Source organism: Natrix helvetica, assembly GCF_964273705.1.
Source record: "Natrix helvetica genome assembly, chromosome: 3".
In the NCBI taxonomy this organism is placed as follows: Eukaryota; Metazoa; Chordata; class Lepidosauria; order Squamata; family Natricidae; genus Natrix; species Natrix helvetica.
Genome location: NC_138549.1, coordinates 117,640,313 through 117,665,455, shown reverse-complemented (window position 1 = coordinate 117,665,455; position 25,143 = coordinate 117,640,313). Strand labels below are relative to the sequence as shown.

At 36.9% G+C, this 25,143-nt stretch overlaps 1 protein-coding gene across 1 annotated transcript in view; it reads left to right on the top strand.

Annotated features, from left to right (window-relative positions):
* The first annotated feature begins 313 nt into the window (after nucleotides 1-313).
* Nucleotides 314-25,143, top strand: part of DMAP1 (DNA methyltransferase 1 associated protein 1) — a 46,958-nt gene continuing 22,128 nt past the window's right edge. The window contains exons 1-9 of the mRNA XM_081946338.1: nucleotides 314-425; nucleotides 1,366-1,426; nucleotides 2,956-3,066; nucleotides 4,433-4,524; nucleotides 6,276-6,471; nucleotides 6,890-7,048; nucleotides 8,406-8,573; nucleotides 14,393-14,578; nucleotides 22,803-22,874. Coding sequence (XP_081802464.1) covers nucleotides 2,965-3,066; nucleotides 4,433-4,524; nucleotides 6,276-6,471; nucleotides 6,890-7,048; nucleotides 8,406-8,573; nucleotides 14,393-14,578; nucleotides 22,803-22,874 — 975 coding nt within the window. The 5' untranslated portion in view covers nucleotides 314-425; nucleotides 1,366-1,426; nucleotides 2,956-2,964. The remainder of the gene's footprint in view (nucleotides 426-1,365; nucleotides 1,427-2,955; nucleotides 3,067-4,432; nucleotides 4,525-6,275; nucleotides 6,472-6,889; nucleotides 7,049-8,405; nucleotides 8,574-14,392; nucleotides 14,579-22,802; nucleotides 22,875-25,143) is intronic.

The window sequence follows — 25,143 nt, the reverse complement described above, 5'->3', positions numbered from 1 at the left end:
ATACAGAATTTCTGTTCTTGGACCTCATTATTATTAGAAAGCATAAATTTAAAGATTCCTGATACTAATTGCCAAATTTGTCTCTTGTCATGCAACTCGTATAACATAGTGTGTGGATTTGATGCTAATTAAATAGCCGCCATCGACCTTCGTTTAGATTTCTTTTTTTAAAAGAGCCCACCAAGGGCACCGATGGCAATAGTGCAAATAGACTCCGGAACTAGCAAAACTAGATTGCAAATAGTACCCGAGCCTTGATTCGAGCTGCACTGCATTGCGGGCTCGAAGGAAGACTACTATTCGAGAAATGTGCTGTGAGAACTAGAGAACGGAAGTAGCCTCGGGAGGGTTATTATAGATGTTACACAACCGGTCTATGGTTGGTGCAGGCTTGGATTTCGGGCCGGTTCGAGATAAACTTGAAGGTATAAATGGGGAAATGTGACCCGGAGGGCTTCCTGAGGGGATGGGAGAGCGGGAGAACGGAGGATTTTATTAGTAAACGGAGGATTTTATCATTATTAAGTAGAAACAGCTGAAGACCTATAAAAGTAACGGAGTTAGTAAACCGGCTCAGCGGACCTACGAACTCCTTACTGGAGAATAGTCCGTAACACATGGACGAGGACAAGAAAATAGGAATAATCCTCTGGGGTTGGAAAGAAGAAGGTTATGGGTAATTCATAAGGCAGAAAGTGCAACGTTTTAGTTCTTTAGTTCCTTTTCCTTGAAGTCTGAAAACGGAGTAGCCTTAGATGACTACAGGATCAGTATCCCGTCCTTAAGATTGTTAAATCAGAGTGTATGGTAAAAGGTAATCTCCTACACTGTTACTTCGTATTTACTGACAAGCTGACAGGGCGATACGATTTTAAAGCCATGTTATTATTTGTAATAAAAACAATATTATGGTCGATCCCATGCCGTGCTTTTTAAATTGTCTTTTATAATTCCATTTAGCGTCTTCCCCCCTACCCCCCCCGAAGATTAGCAAATGTATTTTTTTTTAAATCCAAAAAATGTCCAAAGTAATACATGAGTTCAAAGAAAAGACATCACAATGAAGAAAATAAGAAAGTGTAAGAATTCTATTGTGTTATGCACCAGCTGTAAGGCTGGCAGTACTATCTTGTTTCAGTTTTCTCAGAATTGAGTTTCACTGAGTTCATTGAGCCTTTTTCTCAAATAAATATACATGGACTGCCTTATTATGGGTATAAGACAGTGAATACGTCTAAAAACAATTGATGGAAATGCGCACTCATTAAACTGAATTCGTTTTGGGATATTACTATAGTGTTAACATTCTTAAAGTTGCGGTATATTTATATGGATGTCTTTACTGAATAGTTTATTCATTCTTAGGTACACTTTATGTCAATCTTGACAGTACAAAAAGATTTATTTGCATCTGTAACTCCAAAAGGTAAGGTGAAAAGCCTCACTCATTTTATAAATAAAAATAGAAAGTAACATTTTATTCCTGGTAGAAGATGTTCAGCAAAGCAAAGTCGATGATGGTGGGGAAATTTGAAAAAACAACTTGATCTAGTCAAGAATTAAATATTAATAATCTTTTCTTTTTTGTCCTCTTCAGACATATATTTTCTTTGTTTAATATTGAATACTGAAAATTTGGACGCAACTAGGTCTTCTTAATTGGCTTAATATCTATTTTTATTAGGAATTCTTATATTAAGGCAATATTATGTTATTGCTTTAATTTAAGAATATTTCAACTAGCCAAAAACACCTGTCTTCGCATTGGAATATAAGAATTTTTCCTCATGAACTCTATTGGTTGTATATATCTTGCAGATATTAGTGTTTTGGCTTCTACTAATAATAAAGTTATTGTATCACAATTAACTAGACTTGTTAAATTTTGTGAAGCATAAATATCACTGTAGATTGAACATTATTTATAATAGCTCTTTTGAGGCTAAAATTCTCATTAGACTCAACACTCATGTGCAGAATTTGTAACAAAATGTCTAAATTTTTGTTTGGCTATATGACACATTTGACCATATTTATCCCTGCTTCAGAATTTCAGGATCTGATTTTTTTTTTCATAAGGTTAGAAAGAAGGGAGTATCTGGACTTGGTAACAATTAGGATGTGGAGGATTATTCAAAATTAGGATGCAGAGGATTAGCCAAGAATACCTGTGGAAGAATTTTTTTTATATTTTGCCTGTAGTCTACCTTTTCTTTTCTCGTGCCCTCCCCCCTCCCGAGATGAGGTCAGCCTCATCATTCCTGAACTTTTGAAGGTCCTTCAAGACCTGATTATGTCAGCAGGCCTGCAAACCCCAGGGCATGGGTGTCTTGTTTAATTCTGTTTTACAGTTTTTAATATTTGTTAAAAATTGTAATGATATTACATAATTATTGTTTTATATTAATTGTTTTATTGGATTGTTGTACGCTTCCCAGAATCGCTTTCTGTGAGCTGTGAGGCCATATAAATTTGATTTGTAAATAAAATAGTGCCTGGAAACTATTTCTTAAATGAAAGACTTACTCAGGATCCAAATTCCAATTACCAATTACTGTTTTGAATGGCAAACATATTGGTTTGGTTTGGTTTGGTTTATTTGGATTTATATGCCGCCCTTCTCCAAAAGGACTTAGGGCGGCGTACAACATTAAAAACACACATCTCAAAAGTTAAAAAAAAGATTAAATCCATTTCCAAAAAAAACAAACCGATTTTTTAAAAAAGAAACAATACATTTAAAATAAGTTAAAATTAAAATTAACATTAACAGGCCAGGCCGGCTTGTATATTGATGCTTAAGATTGGTATTCTTCACATAGATGTTTGGGTACCTATCAAGCTTTTATTTAGTAGAGAATCTAGGGTGAAGTTACTTTTGCAGAGGTCACTCAGTGTCACTGGGTGTCTAGATAAGGATTATTTGCTTTCAATCTTTCCTTTTTCTAATTTTAGATAATCAGAATGACTACTGGAGCAGATGTCCGGGATATACTTGAATTGGGCGTCCCAGAATCAGAAAACATAGGAACTATTAATAAGAAAGACATCATCAATTCTGATAAGGTACAGATGGGGATGGTTGATTGAAATAAGTATTCAAGAGGACAAATTTCACTTTTGGTTTTGTTCTACTTCCATTGAGGCCTTCTTAAACACACTTGAGGCTACACTTGCATGATAGTCTCCATCATGTGTTGTTTATTACAGAGTGTGAGCTATGAATTAGTAGTAGCCCCTGACTTACTACTATTCATTTAGTGACAGTTTGACGTTACAAAGGCATGGAAGAAAGGGACTTACGACCATTTTTCATACTTAACAACAAATGGAGAACCACCATGGTTATGTGATCAAACCTCAGATGCTTGGCATCTGGTTCATATTTATGACAGTTGCACTGTCCTAGAGTCATGTCATCATGTGAACTTCTGACAAGCAAAGTCCATGGGAGAAGCCACATTCACTTAACAACCATGTTACTAACTTAACAACTGAGGTAATTCACTTAACAACTGTAGTAAGAAATGTCATAAAATGGGGCAAGACTTAAACCGTCTCGCTTAGCAAAAGAAATTTTGGGCTCAAGGGCTGTCTGTTCAGAAATTATGTAGAAAATGGCACAAAAAAGCAGAATTTTTCTTTAAATATGTGACATTGTATTGTTATTCGAGATCTTGCCAGCATGATTTTTTTCTTGGAGGACTCTTGCTACATCTCTCCTTGATGGGCTTTAAAAGACAATATAAAAATGAAATGGATTTTTTAAAATAAAAATTGATACAGTTTTAGCCTTTCAATTCTAAAGTCCTCGTGTATTTGGGTAGCTAAGGAAAATACTGTTTTTGTATTTCATTTTGTTTAATACAGTCAGTGCAATATTACACGTACTTAGAACTAGAATGTATCACTTGTATGGCCTCTGATTGATTTATCAGTCTGGATTAAAGATTTTATTCTGGGTTTTTTCCATAAAGTCTGTACTTTTTTACATCATAGTTTTGGAATTCATGTAACACTTGAGATATATACACTTCCCAGTGTATCATTTGTATGTTTATCTCCTGTTTTGTCTTTGTAGCTTTGTTTATCTTATTGGGCAATAGGGGAACAAAGCTACACAGCACAATGAAAGGAATGGGTAATGATATTAGAATGAGAAGGAATTTGATTGGTCTTGTTTGTTCGTCAGTCAGCTGCATCTGGAATCTACACTAACTCCCTGCATCCTTGTGTTCTACTTTTGAGGAAATAATGAAATAGTACAGGGTTTGGGAACTTGGAAAATCAGAACATTATTTTAGAATATTACAGGCATAAGAAAAAAACAATATTGTTGTAAGAACTCAAAAGGCAGAATAACCAAACCTGCTTCTAGAAATTGACATTAATTCTCCACAAAGGATTTAAATAAATATTTTTTTTATTTCAGAAAAAATCCAAGAAATCATCAGAGACCCTAACATTTAAGAGACCAGAAGGAATGCACCGAGAGGTCTATGCACTTTTGTATTCTGATAAAAAGTAAGTGTTTTGCTATACATTTGCTCTACCTAAATATACACTCAATTCTGCTTCCCATCTTTCTACCCTATGCATGTACGAGATTATTAACTGTTAGGACTGCTCCCTTTACATGTAACATTCTTTTCTTTCTGTTACATTAAATGTTACAGTTCAATAACAACTTTTGAAGAGATTCTGGGGCTTGGTGGGGAACAGCCTGTTCTTTTCTGAATTAGATGCAGGGAGAGATTCATATGTAACATGAAATCCTCAAGGCATACATGAAATTTGAAACATCTAATATATTATTTACAATAATTTCTGAATTTATTTAATTAAGCGTATAGCTTATTTGCCTGATAAAACTAATTTGGGAGGTATTTTTAAAATGTAAAATCAATTTTTTAAAAAAATCAGTTATTTTTTCCCAAACTAGTCGTCTTAAGTTACATGAATATATTTATTAATTAGAAAAACAGCAATTGACTAAAAAGTAAAAAATACAATTCTTCCGTATTATAATAAAAAGTAAGGCTTTAGTATATATAACCAACTCAACTCATTTTGTGTGACCAAGGAAATTTGGAGTTTGTTTTTGAGATACATGTGTTTTGGGAAGAACAGTTGAAATGTATGCATGCAAAGTGATAGTTTTTTTGTAAAAATGTAAATATTGTTTATATTTTTTTGGCGTTAAGTTTTTTAAGAGCAAGGCTCTTATAAAAATAATGCTGAACATTATATTTTAATATTGATTATATTGGCCTCATGGGTAATATAACTATTCAATACTTGATTTTAGTCAAGAACAAATCGCCTAAATATTAGGCTTTTTTATTTTATGAAAAAGGACATGATTTCCAAGAATGGTAAGCTATTGTAATTTTGCAAGAGCTAATCTCTCAAAAACATTTGTAGATATGTTAAACATAATTTTGTCCTAATCAAGAAGATATCCCTGAAGAAGAAACGTGAAGTGTACCACTTTCTACTTCAGAAGGACTATATTTGACTTGCTTTTCCTATACTGTGAATTTGGACTCTGCTAAGTTGTTACAGAGAGTCAGTTTGATATAGTGGTTAAAAGCACCAGGCAAGAAACAGAAAATAGAGAGTTCTAGGCCACCTTTAGGTAGCTGGGTGACTTTAGACAAACTCTTTCTCTCTCTCAGCCCTAGGAAGTAGGCAGTGGCAAATTACTTCTGAAAATGCTACCCAGAAAACCGCAGGAATCTATCCAGACATACACCAGAACTCAAAACTGACTCAAAGGCAGGAAAAAAAGCCATAGTATTATCATATAAATATATAAAATAAAATGGGAATGAATTGTTAGGGTATAATAAAAACAAATAATACAATCAGGTAACTTTTAAACTTGTTCCTATAAATAGCATTGTCAGTATAGCTGGGTTTTCTCACATTTATCCTCCCCATTTTTGTTTTCTTACATTATCTCTTATTTTCTTATAACACAGATACATTTCAACTGTATGAGTGAAATCATCAAGATTATTCAGATAAAAATATTCGTCTAAACTCTCTTGATTGGTCTATGCATAAAATAACATCTTCAGGACATAATAATAAATTACTTCCCAATTCCCCTAACTACATTTTGTACAGGTTATATAAAATAATGTGACAATCTGTATTGCTGTCTTGTCTTCAAGATGTCCTTAATTCTTCTTCTGAAAATATAGATTGGACAATACATTGAACCTTATGCTAACAATTGGTTTGATTTAGGCCTTGTATTTTTCTTTCAGGGATGCACCCCCTCTTTTACCAAGTGACACAACACAGGGTTATCGTACAGTGAAGGCAAAACTTGGTTCCAAGAAAGTGAGACCTTGGAAGTGGATGCCATTCACAAACCCTGCTAGAAAGGATGGTGCAATGTTCTACCACTGGAGAAGGGCGGCAGAAGAGGGCAAGGATTACCCTTTTGCCAGATTCAACAAAGTATGGCGGGTTATTAAGAGTTATATTGTATGTGTAGGATTGGTGTGCATAATAGAATTGCATAAAAATCTTTAAAAATTGGTCCCCAATGCTCTTTTACTCGCAATGTCTAGTCTTAACTCCCACATAGGTTTTTAGTGATCTACTACTGTAATTTACATGGGTGCTGTGTACATTTGTTCCCACATATGCTCCCCATTGTCTTTTTGTCTTTGAATCTGAGGCATTGCTTAGCCAGCTTGTTCAAGTTCAGTCAAAACGATGACTGAATTTAGCAACTATAAAAAAATGGTGGAAAGATATAAAAGGGTATTTTGAGGAACTTTTGTTTTTGGAAGAATTGGATTTGTACATGAATTTCTGTTACATGCCTCAAGATGTCCCCTGCTTGATGGAACTATTATATCTTTTTGGATAGACAGTACAAGTTCCAGTCTATTCAGAGCAAGAGTATCAAATGTACCTTCACGATGATGCTTGGACAAAAGCCGAAACAGACCACCTATTTGACTTATCACGACGCTTTGACCTCCGTTTTGTGGTCATTCATGACCGCTATGATCACCAGCAGTTCAAAGTAAGCCTCTAATCTCATTCAGTCATTCTAACATGTAAGTGCTGCTTGTAAAAAGATGAAACAGGATGAGTTTGCTAGCTCCACTTCTTTTATCTTACTGTTCGCATTGTCATTTATCTGGGATAACTGTGGAGACCTTTAGTTTTACAAAGACACTTTAGAAGGTGTTGATGTATAATTGGTCTTTAGATATAATGACAAGAAAAATATGAAGTTAACACATCACTACAGCTCTCCTTATGAGTAGAGTTTATAGGTAAGGAGGATGTCATGAAAAGGATTCTCTTGATTAATACCTTTTATATAAATGCTGCTTTAGGGCAGTGTGCCAAGTGACTTAAAATTTTAAGAATCCATTATTTGTCCAATGGTCATGCCTTGGAAGTGTAAATACTGAACATCAAACGAGAACTTATTCATATTCCCATTAATTATTTTTGGGCCTCCAAGTTGCGCTCAACTATAATCCAAATTTTAACGTTAACTTTGGAATTAGCATGGTATAAAGCAGTGATGGCTAACTTTTTTCCAAAGGAGTGCCAAAACTGTCTGTGTGTGCACGCTGTTGCGTGTGTGGGTGTGCCCACCCTCCCCCTGCGCATGCCCGTGCGACCCCCCATGTATGCGCACGCTCTCCTCCATAGGGGGGAGTTTTTGCCCTCCCCAGGCTCTGGAGGCTTTCCTGAAACCTGGGGAGGGCGAAAACTGTCTCCCCCACGCCGCTGGAGGGCGGGGGAGGCTGTTTTCGTTCTCCCCAGGCTTCAGGAAAGCCTCCGGAGCCTGGAGAGGGCAAAAAACAGACCCAAGGGCCCAACCTGCAAACACAGCATATGAACTACAGAAAAGACGTTGTCTAACTTACACAAACACTTTAGGGCACTTAGACCCATCCTAACTGAATGGTCATGGAGAATATTGGATAATGTTATGCATCAACAAGAGTTGCACAGATTAGATAATTTTGGAGAATGGTTGTTTAATCAAATATGGAAGCCTTAGCAGGTTCATATTCTTGTCTCTGATTCCTTGAACGGTCCATGTTATAGGTTTTCATGTTATATATAAAATGTTATATTTTTCTTAATGGAAGATATATATATCTAAGAACAAATGCTAAATGCTAAATATGTTTGTAAAGGTAAATTTTTAATAACATTGAACATTGAAAATAATATTCTTTTCACAATTAATGGTATTCACATTCTACGTAAGGATAATATGTAACTTTATACTATCAACAGGTAAATCTTATTCTGATAATGTATTGGTGCTAGTTATAGTTATATAATTAATATATATGTTACTCTGTCCCTAATCCCTTAATCATTTCTATTTTTAACCCTTGTTCTGAACTTAGAAACGGTCAGTAGAAGACCTAAAGGAGCGTTATTATCATATCTGTGCAAAGTTAGCCAATATTCGTGCAGCTCCAGGTACAGACCTGAAAATCCCTGTCTTTGATGCTGGCCATGAGAGGCGCCGGAAGGAACAATTAGAAAGGCTGTACAACCGAACACCAGAACAGGTAATGAATTCGTGCCACAATGGCCAATGGTTGTTGGTTCTATTATCCTTTGAAATCATTAACAGGATTCCTCTTGATAATAATTAGTAACATTATATAATGCACTTCCATTCTTTGAAGATCAGTAATGGTTATATGGATATGAATATACTTTGTTGAAACATGCTACTCAGTGTTTGTTTGAGAAGACCTGAAATAGGTTGTTGAATAAGGTGCCGACGGTACTTACTAGAATCGACTTCTTAATTTGGGATAATTTTCTCATTAAAAGATGAACATTTTCATAATTATGCAGTTATAAAGCACTGCCATCTTACTTATATTTTTGTTAAAGAGATTTAGGCATGAGGTAACAGTTGATTGATCTGGTATAAGGACATCAAATGTGCATGTATTATTATCAAGAATATAGATAAGAGAACTTTGGGAAGGCGATGGGTCATTAAACCATGGCATATAGTGCAAGATCTGCAGGTTGAAAGGCTTCCTAACCTTTAAATGTTCCATAGAAAAGAATCCAAAGTCTAAAGCATCCTAAGTATGTGAACATCTGGGTAGTGGAATGCAGCCAATACATGTTAACTTGCAAAATAATCTTTGGATTAGATATCCTAGTTTGCGTAGAATAGTGGGAGTGTGCTTTGGTTAAAATTGTGCTTTAGTTGTATTTGTGGCACACTGGCCAGGTGTTCAAACAGATTAATATGGTTCTTAGCATTAGCAGGAAATACTGCTTGAGGTCTCAAGGAAGTAAGCATTTGGGTTAGTGCAGTGGTTGGCAAGCCGCGGCTCGCGAGCCACATGCGGCTCTTTACACACTTTAATGCGGCTCTTCTGTGTGCCGGGCGCCCGCTCCCCTCCCTCCTCGGGCGGCCACCAATGTTTCCTCTAAGCTGCGCAGATAACAAGGAAACGCCGCGCAGAAGTTTTAAAATGTGAGTGAAAATATCCCCCCTCCCTCCCTTCTCTCTGTCTGCACCGAACTCTCTCTTCCATGATTGGTGAAATCAAGGAAGATTCTGCCCGGATACCGATGACGTTGCAGAATGGAGAATTCCCATTGGTCCTATGGGGCTTCATTGGTTCTTGGGAAAACATGATTCGCTGGTAGTAGCCAGCTTTTCTCTGCATATCTGGGGTTTCTAAGGCATTGCATCGTCTGAAGCCCGTTCTGGACTGGGCAATCTTTCTGCGATCCCTTCGCTTTGGGCAGAGAGGAATCAGCTTGGAATTGGACTGTCTGAGCCAAAGGGGTCCACGCGATCTTGACACCGGACTTTTGAGCAGTACCAATTCTTTCCACTCTTTCTTTTCCCTTTCTGTCCTTCTTCTATCTTCCTTTCATTTTCATTTTTTCCTTTCATTTCTCCTTTCCTTTCCTTTTTCCTTTCCTTCTTTTCCATTTCCTTTCCTTTGTCTTTTCCATTCCTTTCCTTTTCCTTATTTCCTTTTCCCTTTTTTCTTTTCCCTTCCCTTTCCCTCCCTTCTTCATCCTTTCCTTTCTACTTTCCCATTTCCTTTCCTTTTTCCTTTCCTTCTTTTCCATTTCCATGGCCATCATGGGGGGGGGATGTGACATGAGGGGGGAGAAATGTGACATGAGGGGGTGAAATGTGACACGAGGGGAGAAATGTGACATTGTGGAATTGACATAAAAAGGGTTGATGTGAAAAGGGGTGTGTGGACATAAAATTGCGGAATATCGTAATCTAGGAGCCAGCAAAATAAGTTAGTGGCCAGGTTCTGAGGTCAATATATAACATCCACAGATAAATAACAGTGTACCATCCTATGTATTTTCGGTTTTAAAAATGTGGCTCTCAAAATAAATTTCAATCGTGGTTTTGGCGAGATTTGGCTCAGTTGAAAAAAAAGGTTGCCCACCACTGGGTTAGTGGAATATTAAGAGGTAATAATGAGTACTGCAAATGTGAATGTCTACTTTGTAAATGAAGGGAAGTTATGGTTTCTTTAAGACACTTTTAACAGGTAACGATAAGTTCACCCATATACCATTCTCTAGATGATGGAAATTCTTACTAATTTTTTAAAGTTCAGGAGGAATGAATCAACCATTAAAGAAAGAAAGCAGTGATGGAAATAATCCACTTTTGAGGCCTTGTCAGATGACAGAGAGACAGGAACTGGAGATAGTTAACCCCATGAAACTTGGTTGGTAGGGTAAATAAATGCCACAGGATCCAGTCTTTCAAATAACCAGGTTCAGCGGTATATGTGGTCTTAAAGATGACAACTAGCACCTTACGCTGTACCCAGCAGCCCATTGGTAATTAGTGGAACTTCCAAAGCAGAAGAGTTATACAAATATATTGGAGCATTTTGACCATTCCCTGGCCTGCCACATTCTGTACCCAGCTGTAGCTTCCAGATCTTCTTCAAAACCAACCCCATGTAGAACACATTACAATAGTCCAACAGGGAAGTGATCATCAGCAAGGGTTCTCAATGAGAATTCATACAAATGATGGGCCAGATGGAATTGTGCAAAAGCCCTCCTAGTCCTATTTATCACCCGCTTTTTAAGCAGGAGCTGTGAGTCAATAGGAACTCACAAATTGTGAACAATTTCTGAATGGGAAATATAACCCCATTCAGAGATAAAGAGATATAGGCTCATAAACCTGAAGCCACTCTGTTAAATCTGTTCCTTTCCATGCAGACCCTGATAATCACCAGGTACTGGGTCAGCAATTCTACCACATTTCTTGTCCAACTGTAAAGTGGCAGAATTAACACTGCACAGGGCCCTTTCTACTTCCATAGGATTCACAGACTCAAATTGTATCAGAAGAGAAAGCTCTCATAATGGATGTTGTCCATTAAATTCTACTCCCAAACTTAACTTAAAAATGAGCAAAAATGGCCCGTTTTTTGTGAAAACCAGGCCGTTTTTTGTCAAATGATTGCATGCATAGCCTTATGGAGGCTTAATAGAGTGCTGCTGGGTGCTGGGAGGGGGGAAAAACGGCCCGTATTTTGCTTATTTCTGCCCTCCCCAGCCCCCAGGAGCTCTCTGAAAGCTTCCATAAGGGTATGCATGGCCATTTTGGTGAAGGGGCGGGGCTTTGGGAGACAAAAATGCTGTATTCGATGTATAAGACGCACCCAGATTGTCAGCCTCTTTTTAAAGGGAAAAGTGTGCGTCTTATACTCCGAAAAATACGGTATTTCAATTGGTAACGTATGTTGAACTATGTACTGCACTTCTAAGTGTTCTCTGAAAACCTGTGTAATCCATTAAGTATCTGGAGTAGTACCTAATGGGCCCTTTTCCTCTGTAGAGGAGGGGTTATTATATCAAATTTCATGGCTGTCAGAAAGTCATCTGTCCATAAAAGATTAAACTTCAACACTGAAGTTTCAGATCATCTTGTGTCTATCCTGAGACAAAAAATAAAATTAGTGACCTTTAATGTATGGCCATGGTGGGCTTCATGTTACAAGAGAGATGTGGCAGCAAAATAGTCTCACCCAAGGAGTCTGCAATGACAAGGACTAAGGTGGAGGACCATTCCCGCCATTTTCTGGAGCGTCCCATGGCAGGAAGAACAGCCACAAACAGGTTAATCTCTCACTGGATTGCTGTACCCCTTACCTGCTCTGGAACCAGTTACTTTTACTAACAATCCTGATTGGAAAAAGTATGTAGAAATTTGTATGGAAATAAAAGTGGTATATCAAAGAGTGACATTAAAGCAAACCCTGTAGAGATTAGTGTACCAGAAAAAAATGAGGACAAAGAAGTCATCAATTCTGTGAAAATGTTGTATGTTAAAATGTACGGTTTCCTTATCTAGTTGGTGCATGTACCTTGTTTAATATATATATGTTTAATATATATATACCTGACACCTGGGATAGTGCTGTTATTGTTTACTTATACAAAGAAAAATAAAGCAAGAGTACAAAAGCTACCTGTGAATTAGTGTGCTTGAGAGGTATTTGGCAGGATTCTGATCAAAAAAGTAGATGAGATAACATGACCAAAATTTGGCAACTGCCTTACCCTAGACAAGTCATTGAAAATTCTAAGCTGTAAAGTTAAAAGTCTTGAATTATGGAAAGTATTGTAATATTGCGGAGTAGAAAGTTGGTTTACCAATACAATAAGAGCAATATATGGTGGGAATAATGTGTTAGAATAAATAGAATGCTTATCAAATGATTGTTCTTTGAGCAGAATAAGACAAAATGTATGATGTCTCTTTGGTGTTCAGTACATTTCTGGAAAAAGTATAAGTACTTTTCATGATAATAGAGGTATGTTTCAGTGTGTGTGCGTGTGTAATACTTCTCTATGTACAGAATGTCATGTTGGTTCACAACTTGAATGATTTGCAGTCAATGTTTGCTAGACTGTATGATGCAACAAGGAGGATGGACCTGAAAATGTAGCAAAGATTAAGATAGTTTACATACTACAGCAAGGGCATGAGTTGTGAATCCTAATGCTTACTGAGGATCAAAAAAGTCGATTAAGAAATTTTAACATATGCAAAATGCTAGTAGAAAGGTAGTGGATAGTATGGGGATCTGTTGTGAAGAATGAATGAATGAATCTTTAGAGAAAAGCAAAAATGTTGTTTATAATAAACAAGCTTCTGCTCACACTGTTATGTGGATGTATTGAGCTGGGTATATTATTAGAAACCTAAAAACAAGTTAAATGCAATTGTTTCATCACATAGAGTAAGGGTGTCAAACTTGATCACACCGCGTGACGTATCATGACCTTTGCAGAGCCAGGGTGGGCGTGGCCTGCGTATGACAGCATCTGGCCTGCGCGACACCAGTTTGACACCTGATATAGAGGGAAAGAATGTAAAGCAAAATTATTTATGTGTACAGTAATTTATATTTTCTATATTCTAGACAGCTTACAATATGAAATCATAAAACAAATAGGAAGAGTGAGTGGAATGAAAGGAAAAACAAGACTGAGAAGGCATAGAAAGTAGAAATGGTAGTGCATGAAACAGTGTATGGATAGAGTAGATGTGGAAGCAAGTATGGTTTTAATGACTATTCAAGGTTATAATGAATATTGCTGTATCTACTCAATTAGTTTATATATTTCATTTATTTTCTTAACTGAGGCTGTTAATTTATTTGACTTATTTGTTGTTCCATTTATGTGCCTTATATAACATTGCTCACACCAAAGGAGACTAATATGATAGCTAAACCTATAACTATGTATGGAAAAGAATATGTCATGTGATCTTTGCATCATTACTTTCAAGGGGCATACAGAGCATTTGAAAGCAGTACTTCGCAGTGCACTGGAGTACATAGAAAACACCTCTTTTTAAGTTGTTAATGTACTTCCAATTTGCCAGGTTTCTGTCGCAGCTTTGAGAGCTGTGTGTATATGATTAGAAATGCATGTTGCTTCTGCTTGCCACTTTATTCCTGCCTATTGCAAATAATCCTTTTCAAATAGTTTGCCCATAGAGTCATTTTAGAGTCATTGAGGCAGTATGAATTTAGATATATGATTGACTGACAGACAGACAGACAGACAGACAGACAGACAGACAGACAGACACATATTCCTGTCTATTGCAGGCCATCTTTTTCAAATAGTTTGACCCTAGAGTCAATTTTTTTATTGAGGCAGCATATATTTAGTTAGCTTGACTGACTGACTGACTGACAGACAGACAGACACATATTCCCTGGAAAATCATAGGACAGGGGATTCTAATCTAGATATAATTTTTTTGCCATTAGGTGGCTCTCCAATATTGCTTTACTCATCATGTAATCCTGTTGCATTACCTCTTTTTCATTTATAGGTGGCAGAAGAAGAATATCTAATCCAGGAGTTGCGGAAAATTGAAGCTAGGAAGAAAGAGAGGGAGAAGCGGACACAAGATTTGCAAAAACTCATTACAGCTGCTGACACAACCACTGAACAAAGACGTGCAGAGCGCAAGGCACCTAAGAAAAAGCTGCCACAGAAAAAGGAGACTGAGAAACCTGTAAACATCTTATACTTCCCTTGCTCATTTTCTTATGATGCTATTTTACTATTTCAGTGCCAGGAATGGTTAGTTGTCTGTATGCGTTTTGCTTGGGCAATTTATTTTGTTTCTTTTCAGACCTTAATATCTCTTGAAGCAGTCATATAGGAAGCCGCAGTATGACCACAGTTAAGATGGAAGGAAAGAAACTGAAATTGCTAGGCTGGAAAGGAGATAAAGTGGGCTTAAGACAAACCCTCTCAAGGGACATTGTGAATACACAGACAGGAAGTATCTCTCCACTGTGTCATTCTGCACAACAAACATAGTCAGTGAAAAAATGCCAATTTTAAGCTGTAAGTGTGAATACTAAAGTTGGATGGAACAATCTATTTACAACTGCATTTGATCATTGATTTCAGTTATTTCCTTTCCTGTTTCCAAAAATTAATATACAAATATCTGTTTAAAATTGGAATGTATTTTCTTTTAAAGTAAACACAGATAAAATATTTTACATAAATACAAACATTTCTTTTAAATAAGTTAATATTGAAATAGAGGTAAGGCACCAACTCATAAAAATAAATAGTGACTATGCAGTGAGAAAAGAACATTATAGTAATTCAAATAAACTAAACAGAAAAAAATGGAAAAAAGCTAATTTAGCAAAAGGAAAGAATAAGAAGAACCATATAATATTCATTTAATATTAATATAGAATTAATTACATCCTCTTTTTTTAAAAGATTTTTATTGTTTTTTAAACATTTATGGGAAAAGGTAAAGGGGTACATAGAAAATTTTGGCAGCTCCCACGCTAGTGGTAGAAATCCCTCCAAATCTCACAATTTTTACAATATTAAAAACAACGTATAAAAGATAAGCAAAAAACAGAATCTTATTCTATGTTGTATCAACCATGTGTTCAATCATTTTTCCTTTGTCACTTTCTAGTATATCAACAATTACAAATATTTCAAATACTTTTATTTTTGTGACCTGAGCCTTTTCGATATTGCTCCTTCCTCCCTGTCCCCAGGTGGAGCCACAGCCCCTCCTTCATATCTTGTACCTTGCTACCCTTTTCACTACCTTCCCTGTGTTCGTCCTCTAGAAGAGAGAAATGTTTTTCAATGAAGGCTTCAGCCTCTTGCACTGTATTAATTCTAATTCTATTTCCCTCCCAAAAGATCAACATTCCCTCTGGCAATAACCATCTAAACCAAACTCCTTTATTGTACAATTTCTTTGATAAGGAGGAATACTTCCTCCTCCTTTCTCTTATCTTTTTCGGAATTTGCTTAAGAATGGTGATTTGTTCATCTTTATATTTTAGTGGTCCCTCCCTTTGGGCCCCAAGCACCTCATCCCTTGTGGTCCTCCTGAGAAATTTAACATGTACCTCCCTTGGAACATTATGGCTTCTAGCATATGCTGAATTAATCCTGTAAGCCAGATCCATATCCCACCACAGCTGTTCCTTGTCTCTCTTAATGTATTCTGCTAAAATTGTACTCATAATATCCTTAAGGTCTTCATTTTTTGGTAGGTTCTGGAATCTGAGAAAAAAGGACATTCTTTCAAATTCTATTTTTGCCATGAAGTTTTCCAGGTCTACATTTCCCTTCCGGATTGCCTTAACCTCCTCCCCCAGCCCAGCCGCTGCCTCCTCCAACACCACAATTCTCTGTTTATTTTCTGAAATATGATGTTTAACATCTCTGAGTTCATCTTTGAGATCTGTCACCTCTTTTTTCAACTCATTTTGACCCCTCATAATTTCTTGAAACATTTGGGAAACAGATAGCTCTTTTGGGCTCTCTCCAGACCCTTCTTGTTGTAACAATGAAGTAATTTTCGTTTGCTGCATGCTTGTACTGGAGGTGGCAGACGCAGGAGCCGAAAATGACTTGCCCGTTGGTGGTTTCTTAGGCCCCATTTGTCTAAGTTCAGAGATGTGCATAAATCTTTTATAAAGAAAATGGCATCAGCGGATTGCGCAGCTGTGCCGGTCCAAGGAGGCAGGCAAATCCGAAAGTGAAGAGTTAATTCTCCTTCACAGTTCCAAGGCACCGAGGCATACCAGAAAGGGGAAGGTCAGATAATCAAAGTCCAGGAAGACCACGTAACAGGGGAGGTCCCGGTCTCCCTCAGAGAGGGTAATAAAACAATACCAGAGGTTTTTTTTTTCTAAGGTAGTTTCAAAAGGCAAACTTCATTTGTAAGTGCAAAAACAAAGACGGAAGAGAGCCATCTTGGCTCCTCTTTTCACAGGGAGAAGAACGGAGATCTCCATAGTTTTTTTTTTTTTAAAAGACAGCTCAGCAATCATCTCTTGCAATTGTGATAGCGATCTTTCTCACATAGTTAGTTCAAGTGACGAGTCAGCCTTTGTTCTCTCTCCATTCCAATATAGAGAGAGATGGTTCAAATGCCGCTTAATCCGAGGGGGGGGTAAAGAGAAGAAACACCCCCCTCTAATCTTCAGTTTCAAATAAGTTGAACACGAATTTACAGTAGTCTGCTGCTTATCCTTTAATGACGATTAAGGAGATCAGGATGGCTCCCCCACCACCAGCATTCAGCCGCTCTTCCTTGGATAAACTCCTTCCTTCTGGAGCCCATTCGGCGAAAGGGCGAACAGCCTGAAGCTGTCCCAAATCCCCCCTCCGCTCCCGGGCTCCTAGGCGAGGCTGAAAACACCCCCGCCGGCTGCCGCCGATTCCGGGGGGGTTTCAGCGAGCCGCCCTTTGGCAGAAGACCCCTCCAAGGCCCCCTGTGCTCCTTACGAAGCCAACCAAGGAGACGAGCGGCGGACAGCACGTCCGTTGCCAGCAGGAACCGGAAGTGATCTTAATTACATCCTTAAATGTATAATTAAATCTAGACTTTAATGTTCTTTAAAGATGATTTTCCGTAAAAAGTGCACCATAAAAGTAGGAAATGCAGAAGATAATTGTTCTTTTTTTGTTTATAATATAAAATACAAAAAATACAAAAACAGTAGGAAAAATAGGGGAGGGAATGAGGAAGGAAAGAGTGTAAAAAATAAGGGAAAAGAAAGAAAAGGCATTCTCTCCCGATTCCATTTGGTGCAGTAAAATAAGACATCAAACCTCAATTTTTTACTTTTACGTAGTAGTATAAACTAGCTATTTCTATGTCAACCAATATAATCGGTAAAACCCAAAATCAAAGTTTCCGTTTTTTCCACCTGAAGCACAAAATCCCATAGCGGCTTCCAAGTAGAAGCAGAAGTAATTGTGTTTTTTTCTTTAATCAAAGCAGTCAGTTTCGCCATCTCTGCTAACTCCATCAACTTTTGCAACCATTCTTCCATTGTGGGGGTCCTTCAATTTTTGTGTATAACCTAATCTTGTTGCCAGCAACATATATAACATCAAAGTTCCATTTTTCTCCAAATCTTTTTCCATTAAATCCAAAAGAAATATTTCTGGTTTTATCTTTATATTCACTTTAAGAATCTTCTGTATTAGAACATAAATCCTATTCCATTTTTTTTTTTTTGCTTTATCACATGTCCACCACAAATGATAGACAGTCCCTTCTTTACATTTACTTTTCCAACATTCATTTGAAATGCCTTTATACATTCTTGTTAACTTCTCTGGTGTTAACAATACACAGCAACAATACATCATCTTATAAAAGTTTTCTTTTGAATTGTAATTTAGTGTAAATTGTAAACCTTTCATCCACATATTCTCCCATTGTTCAAGCTTTACATTATATCTAAAGTTCCTTGCCCACTGAATCATACATATTCACTTTCCAAATTCAACTTCAACAGTGTTTATAAATCTTAGCAATAATAGGTTCTTCACTACCACACAGTAAGATACGTTGAGTAGAAGATAATTCTACTGATCAACTCGGGAGAACCAGAACAATTCACACTGGAATTTATAAAGTCTGAACTGCTAAAGCATCTAGCTTGTTGCCAGGTAGAAAACTTACTGTTAGATGATTAATAATGAAAACATTATCTCCTCTTAGTGCTGACAGTTTCTAAGATTCGGGATAAGTGAGAGGGTTAAAGAATAATTGAAGCCATCACCCATAGGCTACTGAGCATGTCCCCCCCTCCCCCCCCCCCGTTGCAGAATGAGGCTTTGTTCAAAATTGCAGATGGTAGACAAGATTGGATAACTTAGGGAGCAACTTTGACCTTGACTGCCAGTTTAACACTTTTTACCTGTCCCTCTTAAATATCTCACTTATAACCTTAAATGGTGGTTAGATTTTTTTTTAAATAGTGTGGAATGGCAATGCGCCATATAATTTGGAAAAGATTCTTCCTTTCAATGATTAAGATGGGACCGCAGCACAAATTTCCTATGAAAATGCATCATTTTGTGTGAACAAGACTGGCTTTGTATCTGTAAATCCTCCAGGTAGACCAAGATTTAAGGCAGGGGTGTCCAAACTTGGGAACTTTAAGACTTGTGGACTTCAACTCCCAGAATTCCCCAGCCAGCGTGGACACCCCTGATTTAAAGTCTCGAAAATTTGAAATCCATGGCTTCAGTTTCTCTTAGCTTCTTGGTCATCAATCCTTGACTAGACAGATTATTCTATTCTAGTACATGTAAAATTAAGTAGCCATTCAACTTGCTTTAGGTATATCTGGCTGCTTCGCATAGTATTGCCTGGGGTCCTTATGCCTGAATGGAAGTAAACACCTCAGGTTCCCTAAAGGCAGTTTATGTTGTGGCAAAAGTGCTGTTTCAACCATGACAGAGTCCATTAGGAGTAAATTATCAACTCTAGCAGGAAACTGCTTTTTTTTTTTAAAAAAAAATGCATTTTAACTAACAATTTGAATTGAGGGCTGTATCAGCATCATCTTAACAAAGGGAAGTCATTTACCAAAGAGTCAATTGAGGTTGAAGCTTTTACAGCTCATGCTTGCATGTGAGGTACAGCAACTTATTTAATTGCTCTGATGTGGCAAAAGCAGGTTGTGCAGTGGGGAGGGAGTGAACTTGCCCTATAGTTTTGTTACGGATTCAGTGGGAAATTGTTGAAAGGAGATAGTAAGAATCACCCTAAAACTATTCTGAGATTATCTCCAACCCAATAAATCAGGGCTTTTAAAAAAAAGTTTAGATGCCTCCACAGTGCTTAGGATACAGGATCTAACGTGCATGGCAAGTGATTTGATATTTCCTGTTATTTTTATAATACATTGTTTTGGCTTTGACTGCAAATTGTCCTGGGTGTGAAATTTAATTAATTAACACCAACATGTTTTGCCTACTGATACAGATTCAGGTATTAAAAGGGATTAGTTTAGCTACTCTCCAGTATTCACAAGGACATAATAACTGGTTTGCTGTTACTGAGGCAGGCTTTCTGCATAGAAAATGAGGTTTTCCTTTCCTTGCAGCTTGAGTAAATTGAATTTGATGTCTTTAGTAGCATAGGTTTTGTCCAATACAAGTAAGAATGTCTGAATGTGATATCAGGAAATTCTCTTGTGTGTTTCATTCCCTTGGACCGTTGGATTTGTCTTCAGTGGATACTTGATTTTAGCAAATATATGAAGCAGCTCATGCATAGTTCACACACCTTCTAAGACAGGTGTGCAGGGGGAGTAAAAGGAAGATCAAGAGCTGATAATAGTTTTTATTTTGAAGAAACATATATGAAGTTTCTAGATCATCCCCATTTTCTAGTGAGCTATGAGGGTTTCTGGAGGCGGGGATTGTCTTTTCTTTTTCCAATAAGCAAGTCTGTGGTATTTGATAGCTTTTCTGTCCTTAATACCGTTGAGCAGTTTCTAAGTAAAAAAAATTGGATCACCCAGCTGTGAAGAAAGTGGATAAGATCCATCAGCCCATTGAAACAGCACCATATTTTTCTTTCTGATTCCATTCAGATGTAATAGGGTTTTCCCAAGAAATCATCGTTTGTTAAAATGTGAACGAGCAATGTGATTGTGCACTCTTATCTTGTACACTTTTTGCAGTAGAAGCTCTGCAGTTCCTTTTCTATCACTTCTGAAGTTCAAAATAAAGGTTTATGTTTTGGAGATAGGTTTAGTTTCTAGTTCTAGTTTCTAGTTCCGATCAATAGAAGATAGTTAAATGGCATGGTTTCCACATGCAGAAATTAAAGATAAACTGTGGCTTAAGTGTCCTGGTCCTGGCATAGGCTGAAGAAAAAGGTTTGCAAAGACAAGTGTATTTACCGTCATTATTTATATTTGGAATATAAATGTTTTGTTGGAATGCCCCATTATGTCAGAGTAGAATCACTGTAACATTAAAGATGGTAAAGTAGATGGTTAGCAAATGAACTGAATATATCCCTATTTTGTAGCTTTAAAAATCATATTTGATATACACAAAAGTCTGGATTTCTATAATGATGAAAATTCCATAGCTATCTTAGCAGATGTAGAATTTGCTTGCAAAAGAGGAACAGAATAAAAAAGATGGAGCCTCTTCTCTTGAATTTATTTTTCTGTGCTAGGGATTCACCATATATTTTTAAAATTGTTGTTTTATTATGTAAGAATGTATGACATTGAAACATTTGTGAGTCTGCAGTGTTTAAACAGCAGATAAATTATATTTTTAGCTTATTATTGGGAATATATGGCTAGAAGGGAAATGTTTTTTGTGAAAAATGTGAGGAATAATGAGTTGGGTACATTTGATGCAGTGTAAAGCATAAGGAGAGATTAAGTTGAATGTTTGGTGCAAATAATACAGAAATTAAATGATAACAGGATAACAGATGTAGATACTCGTTTTCTGGAGGTTGGAAAATTCATGTTTTTCTGTATAGCAGATGTTCTGCATATTTTTCTTAGTTTACACAATCATGTACATCACACCTTTGAGTTATTATTTGCTTGGGAAAGTATAAAAAGACAATAATAGGTATGAGGCAAAAAGGTTTACAATAGGTGTCATACCATGTAGGTTGATATGGGATTTGATAATGAATCTTCTAGTTAGGAACTGAAGTAAAAAGTTAAGGTGCCCAAATCAAAACATTTTGAAATAATGCATTTAATTCCCTAAATAAATAATATTTGAAGATCGTTGAGCCCAGATTTTAAAGGCCTGGTTAATGTGAGACCTGGTGGATTTTACTTTATAGGAATAGTGCTGCCTTTAATATAAACAAAACCCCTTAGAGGTGGATTCAGATGTTTTACCTTATCTGGTAGATGTTAGCTAGTTTTGAGCAATTAAAGAAAGGGCACATTAAAGAAAGAGGAATTAAAGCAAGCATCCCACACAAGTAAAATATTTTTTTTTGAAAAAATATCCTATTTTATGAAAATATCCATAATAGTCATTCTAAAATTAGTTTTCTGTTTCAGTTCAATAAAAATAGTTTCTTCTGTTAATTTTTAAGCATGCTGTATGTTTGTGTTGTTACATGATTCTGATTCTACTAAGAAAGTATATCACACTTTCCAATTCTATTTTTTTGCTACTGATACAGTCCAAAAAGTGTTAGGTTCATAATGTCACAAGAAAGCTAGACAGCTCCATAGGGCTTAATTTTAGTCTATGTGAGAAAATTCTGCAGTGAAATGTACCTGCTTTATCTTGTTGAAAAGCCAATTCCAGGTCCATTTATGTGGGAATGGACACTAGTATCCCTAAGTATGATACTTGATCCAAGTCCAGGAGTTCACATCTTTTGAGCTTTTGTTAAGGAATATTTCTGTTTGTTTTATGCATCATAAGGAATACTTCTATTAGTTTTATGCATCGTTCTCACTTTCATTTCTAATGTTTTTGAGGAAAGTTTATGAAATATTTAAGGAATGAATGTCTTAACACCAAATTCAGAAGGAAATATAGTGTAGACATGTAGTTGGAACTACATAGATGCCATGTATCACTATTTGAATGAACTGAATATAATCAGATTTCATTGTTATATCACATTCTCAATTGCTGTGAATTTTGAATAGATAACTCTAATTGTACTAGATACTGCAGATTGCTGTTATCTTAATATACCAAAGCCATACTGTTGCAACTTCAATTACATTTAGAATAGTAGATAGGCTTAGAAGCAGCATGGTAAATTAATAGTTCTCATTTCCTATCCATCACATCTAATTATACTCGGGAGGATTTTCATCTGACTTCAAATTTATCTCTGACAAGTGTTTTTCTAGCAAGAAACTCTGGTTAGGTTTTTGCCTTACCTTCACATTTCACCTCGAATTGTCTTTCTGTTTTAGGCTGTCCCTGAAACAGCTGGCATCAAGTTTCCAGATTTCAAGTCTGCTGGTGTTACGCTGAGGAGTCAAAGGGTAAGTTAATGTGCTAGTTTTTCGTATCTAAAGGGATACCTGCTTCCCCCTTTTCATTTCTTGTTCCTTTCCTGTTAATGAACTATTGGAGCATGAACTGCAATACTGTAGTAAAATAGCTTCAACTAATTTTTGGAGTATAGACTGTGTATCTTTCCTCTGAAGTGTGAGTAGTTCATTTGGGGAATGTGTACAAAGAGATGTAATTTAGTGTTTTTTTTCTTGGAGGGCTATTTCATGACATAAGCTAGGGTAAAAGATTTTATGCTTTTGAGGACTTCTTAAGTGATGAAATGGGTCTATTAAATCTTAGGGGCTTTAAATAAACTCTTTTGTGCTCCTCCTGTGCAGGCTGTTGCACTGTAGAAAATCAGTACAGGTAATCCTCGATAAATGTACTGAAACCAGCCCCTTATAGTCGTAAGTAACACAACTGACAGGTGAAGCATCCATATGATCACCTCCTTAATGAACCCCCATCCCTTTCTCCCCGGTGTGGTCATTAAGTGGAGCAAGGGTGCATTAAGGGCCCCAGTGAAGCCTCTACAAGGCCTAGCTCAGGCCCTGCCCCGGGCCTCAAGGCACCCCCACACTCTGAGGAACTCCATGCTCTGCTTCTCACCCCTTGCAATCTCCTTAGGCTTTGGGCCTGCTTTGCCACCCAGCTGGATCCCAAATGCTCCTCCCCATTCCCACTCACCCCCCCCCCCCGCCCCAAAATCACCAATCACTCTCTTACTGTATATCACCAATCAGATTTGTTGTATATCAGGAAGTTCTGCAGATCACATTAGAGAAGAAGAATAAACTGCTCCGTCCTTAGGCCACGTAGTCTGGTCTTGGAGCACCATGTTTGAAGTGGCGTAACCCCTCCCCTTCACAGTAGAGTTGTCGAGGGTATAGCTTTGTTGTGGGCTATGTTTCCAAAGCTTTAAGAGTGGTTGTGTATGATTTGTTTTCAGATGTAAGGTTGGGAAATATATGGAATCTTATATTTAAAGTGAGATTAATCAGAGTAATTCTTAATCACGTATTTGGAATGCTAGTTGTGTGTGGCCAATTTTTTTGCTGTTGCAGAAGGGAAAACGCTCTGGTTCGGTTTTGGAGTCAGACTCCTAAGAGTTTACAACAAATCATGGGTTACTAAGAATATGAACATTAGACTCAATGATTTTTTATTTATTTTATATACATTTTTATTTTAATCAGAAAGTTAAAATACAAACTCGCCCTCCCCCAAAGGGAAATTTTACAAAAAATCAAACACAATTAGACAAAAACATTTAAAGAAAAATTTTAAAATGTGCATTAAAAACAATTAAAAATGTGTGAGCTAAGAAGGATCAGCCTAATACAGTGGTTCTCAACCTTTCTAATGCCGCGACCCTTTAATACAGTTCCTCATGTTGGGGTGACCCCCAACCGTAAGATTATTTTATGTTTTCCATATTTTTTCAAAAAAATGTGCTTTCCAATGGTCTTAGGCGACCCCGTGAAAGGGTCATTCAACCCCCAAAGGGGTTCCGACCCACAGGTTGAGAACCACTGGCCTAATATATCTAGATGTTCAGGTAAAGCCAACATCTTTCCCCTCTCACAATGGGCATCCAACAAGAGATAACAAGTGACATTGCACGTGTCACAACATCATGAATCACCTATGGTTCACATATGCGGCCTAATTTAGATGTCTGTCTGATGCCTCCACCATCAGCGTATAATGTGGCAAGGATTTTGATTAGTCCAAGTGGGCAGTCCAGATTTAAGTTTATGGCAATCTTAGGACTTTTACTAATAAGCTTCTCCTTCTGAACTGAAATTGAAACTGATGTTTTGTTATCCTAATTAAATGTATTTAGGTAAATTTATTTACAGTCAACTTTAGGGTAGGAGACCTGCTTAGAATTTTGAAACGATACTGTTGGTTTTCTAACTTCATAGGAGAGTTTCTATGAAATCCACATATTTTAAAGTTGCCAATGTTGAAAAACATTGCTCTTAGGCTTTGTCTGACTGGTTTCATGCACAGGTTTTACACTGTTTCTGTCATGTCCAGCCAGTTTATCTAGCATATTTGGATAATTCAGCATGAATTCAGCTTATTGGACTCCCATTTCTGCTAACATGTCACCTATATTAGCCTCTTTCTATTTCTGTTCCTTATTGGCAAGATTTAGAAATATTGTGGAACACATGCAAAGTTAGATAGATATGGAAGCTCTGGAGAACAATCGGGCGATTTATTAATTGCCTAAATTAAATCCTCTTT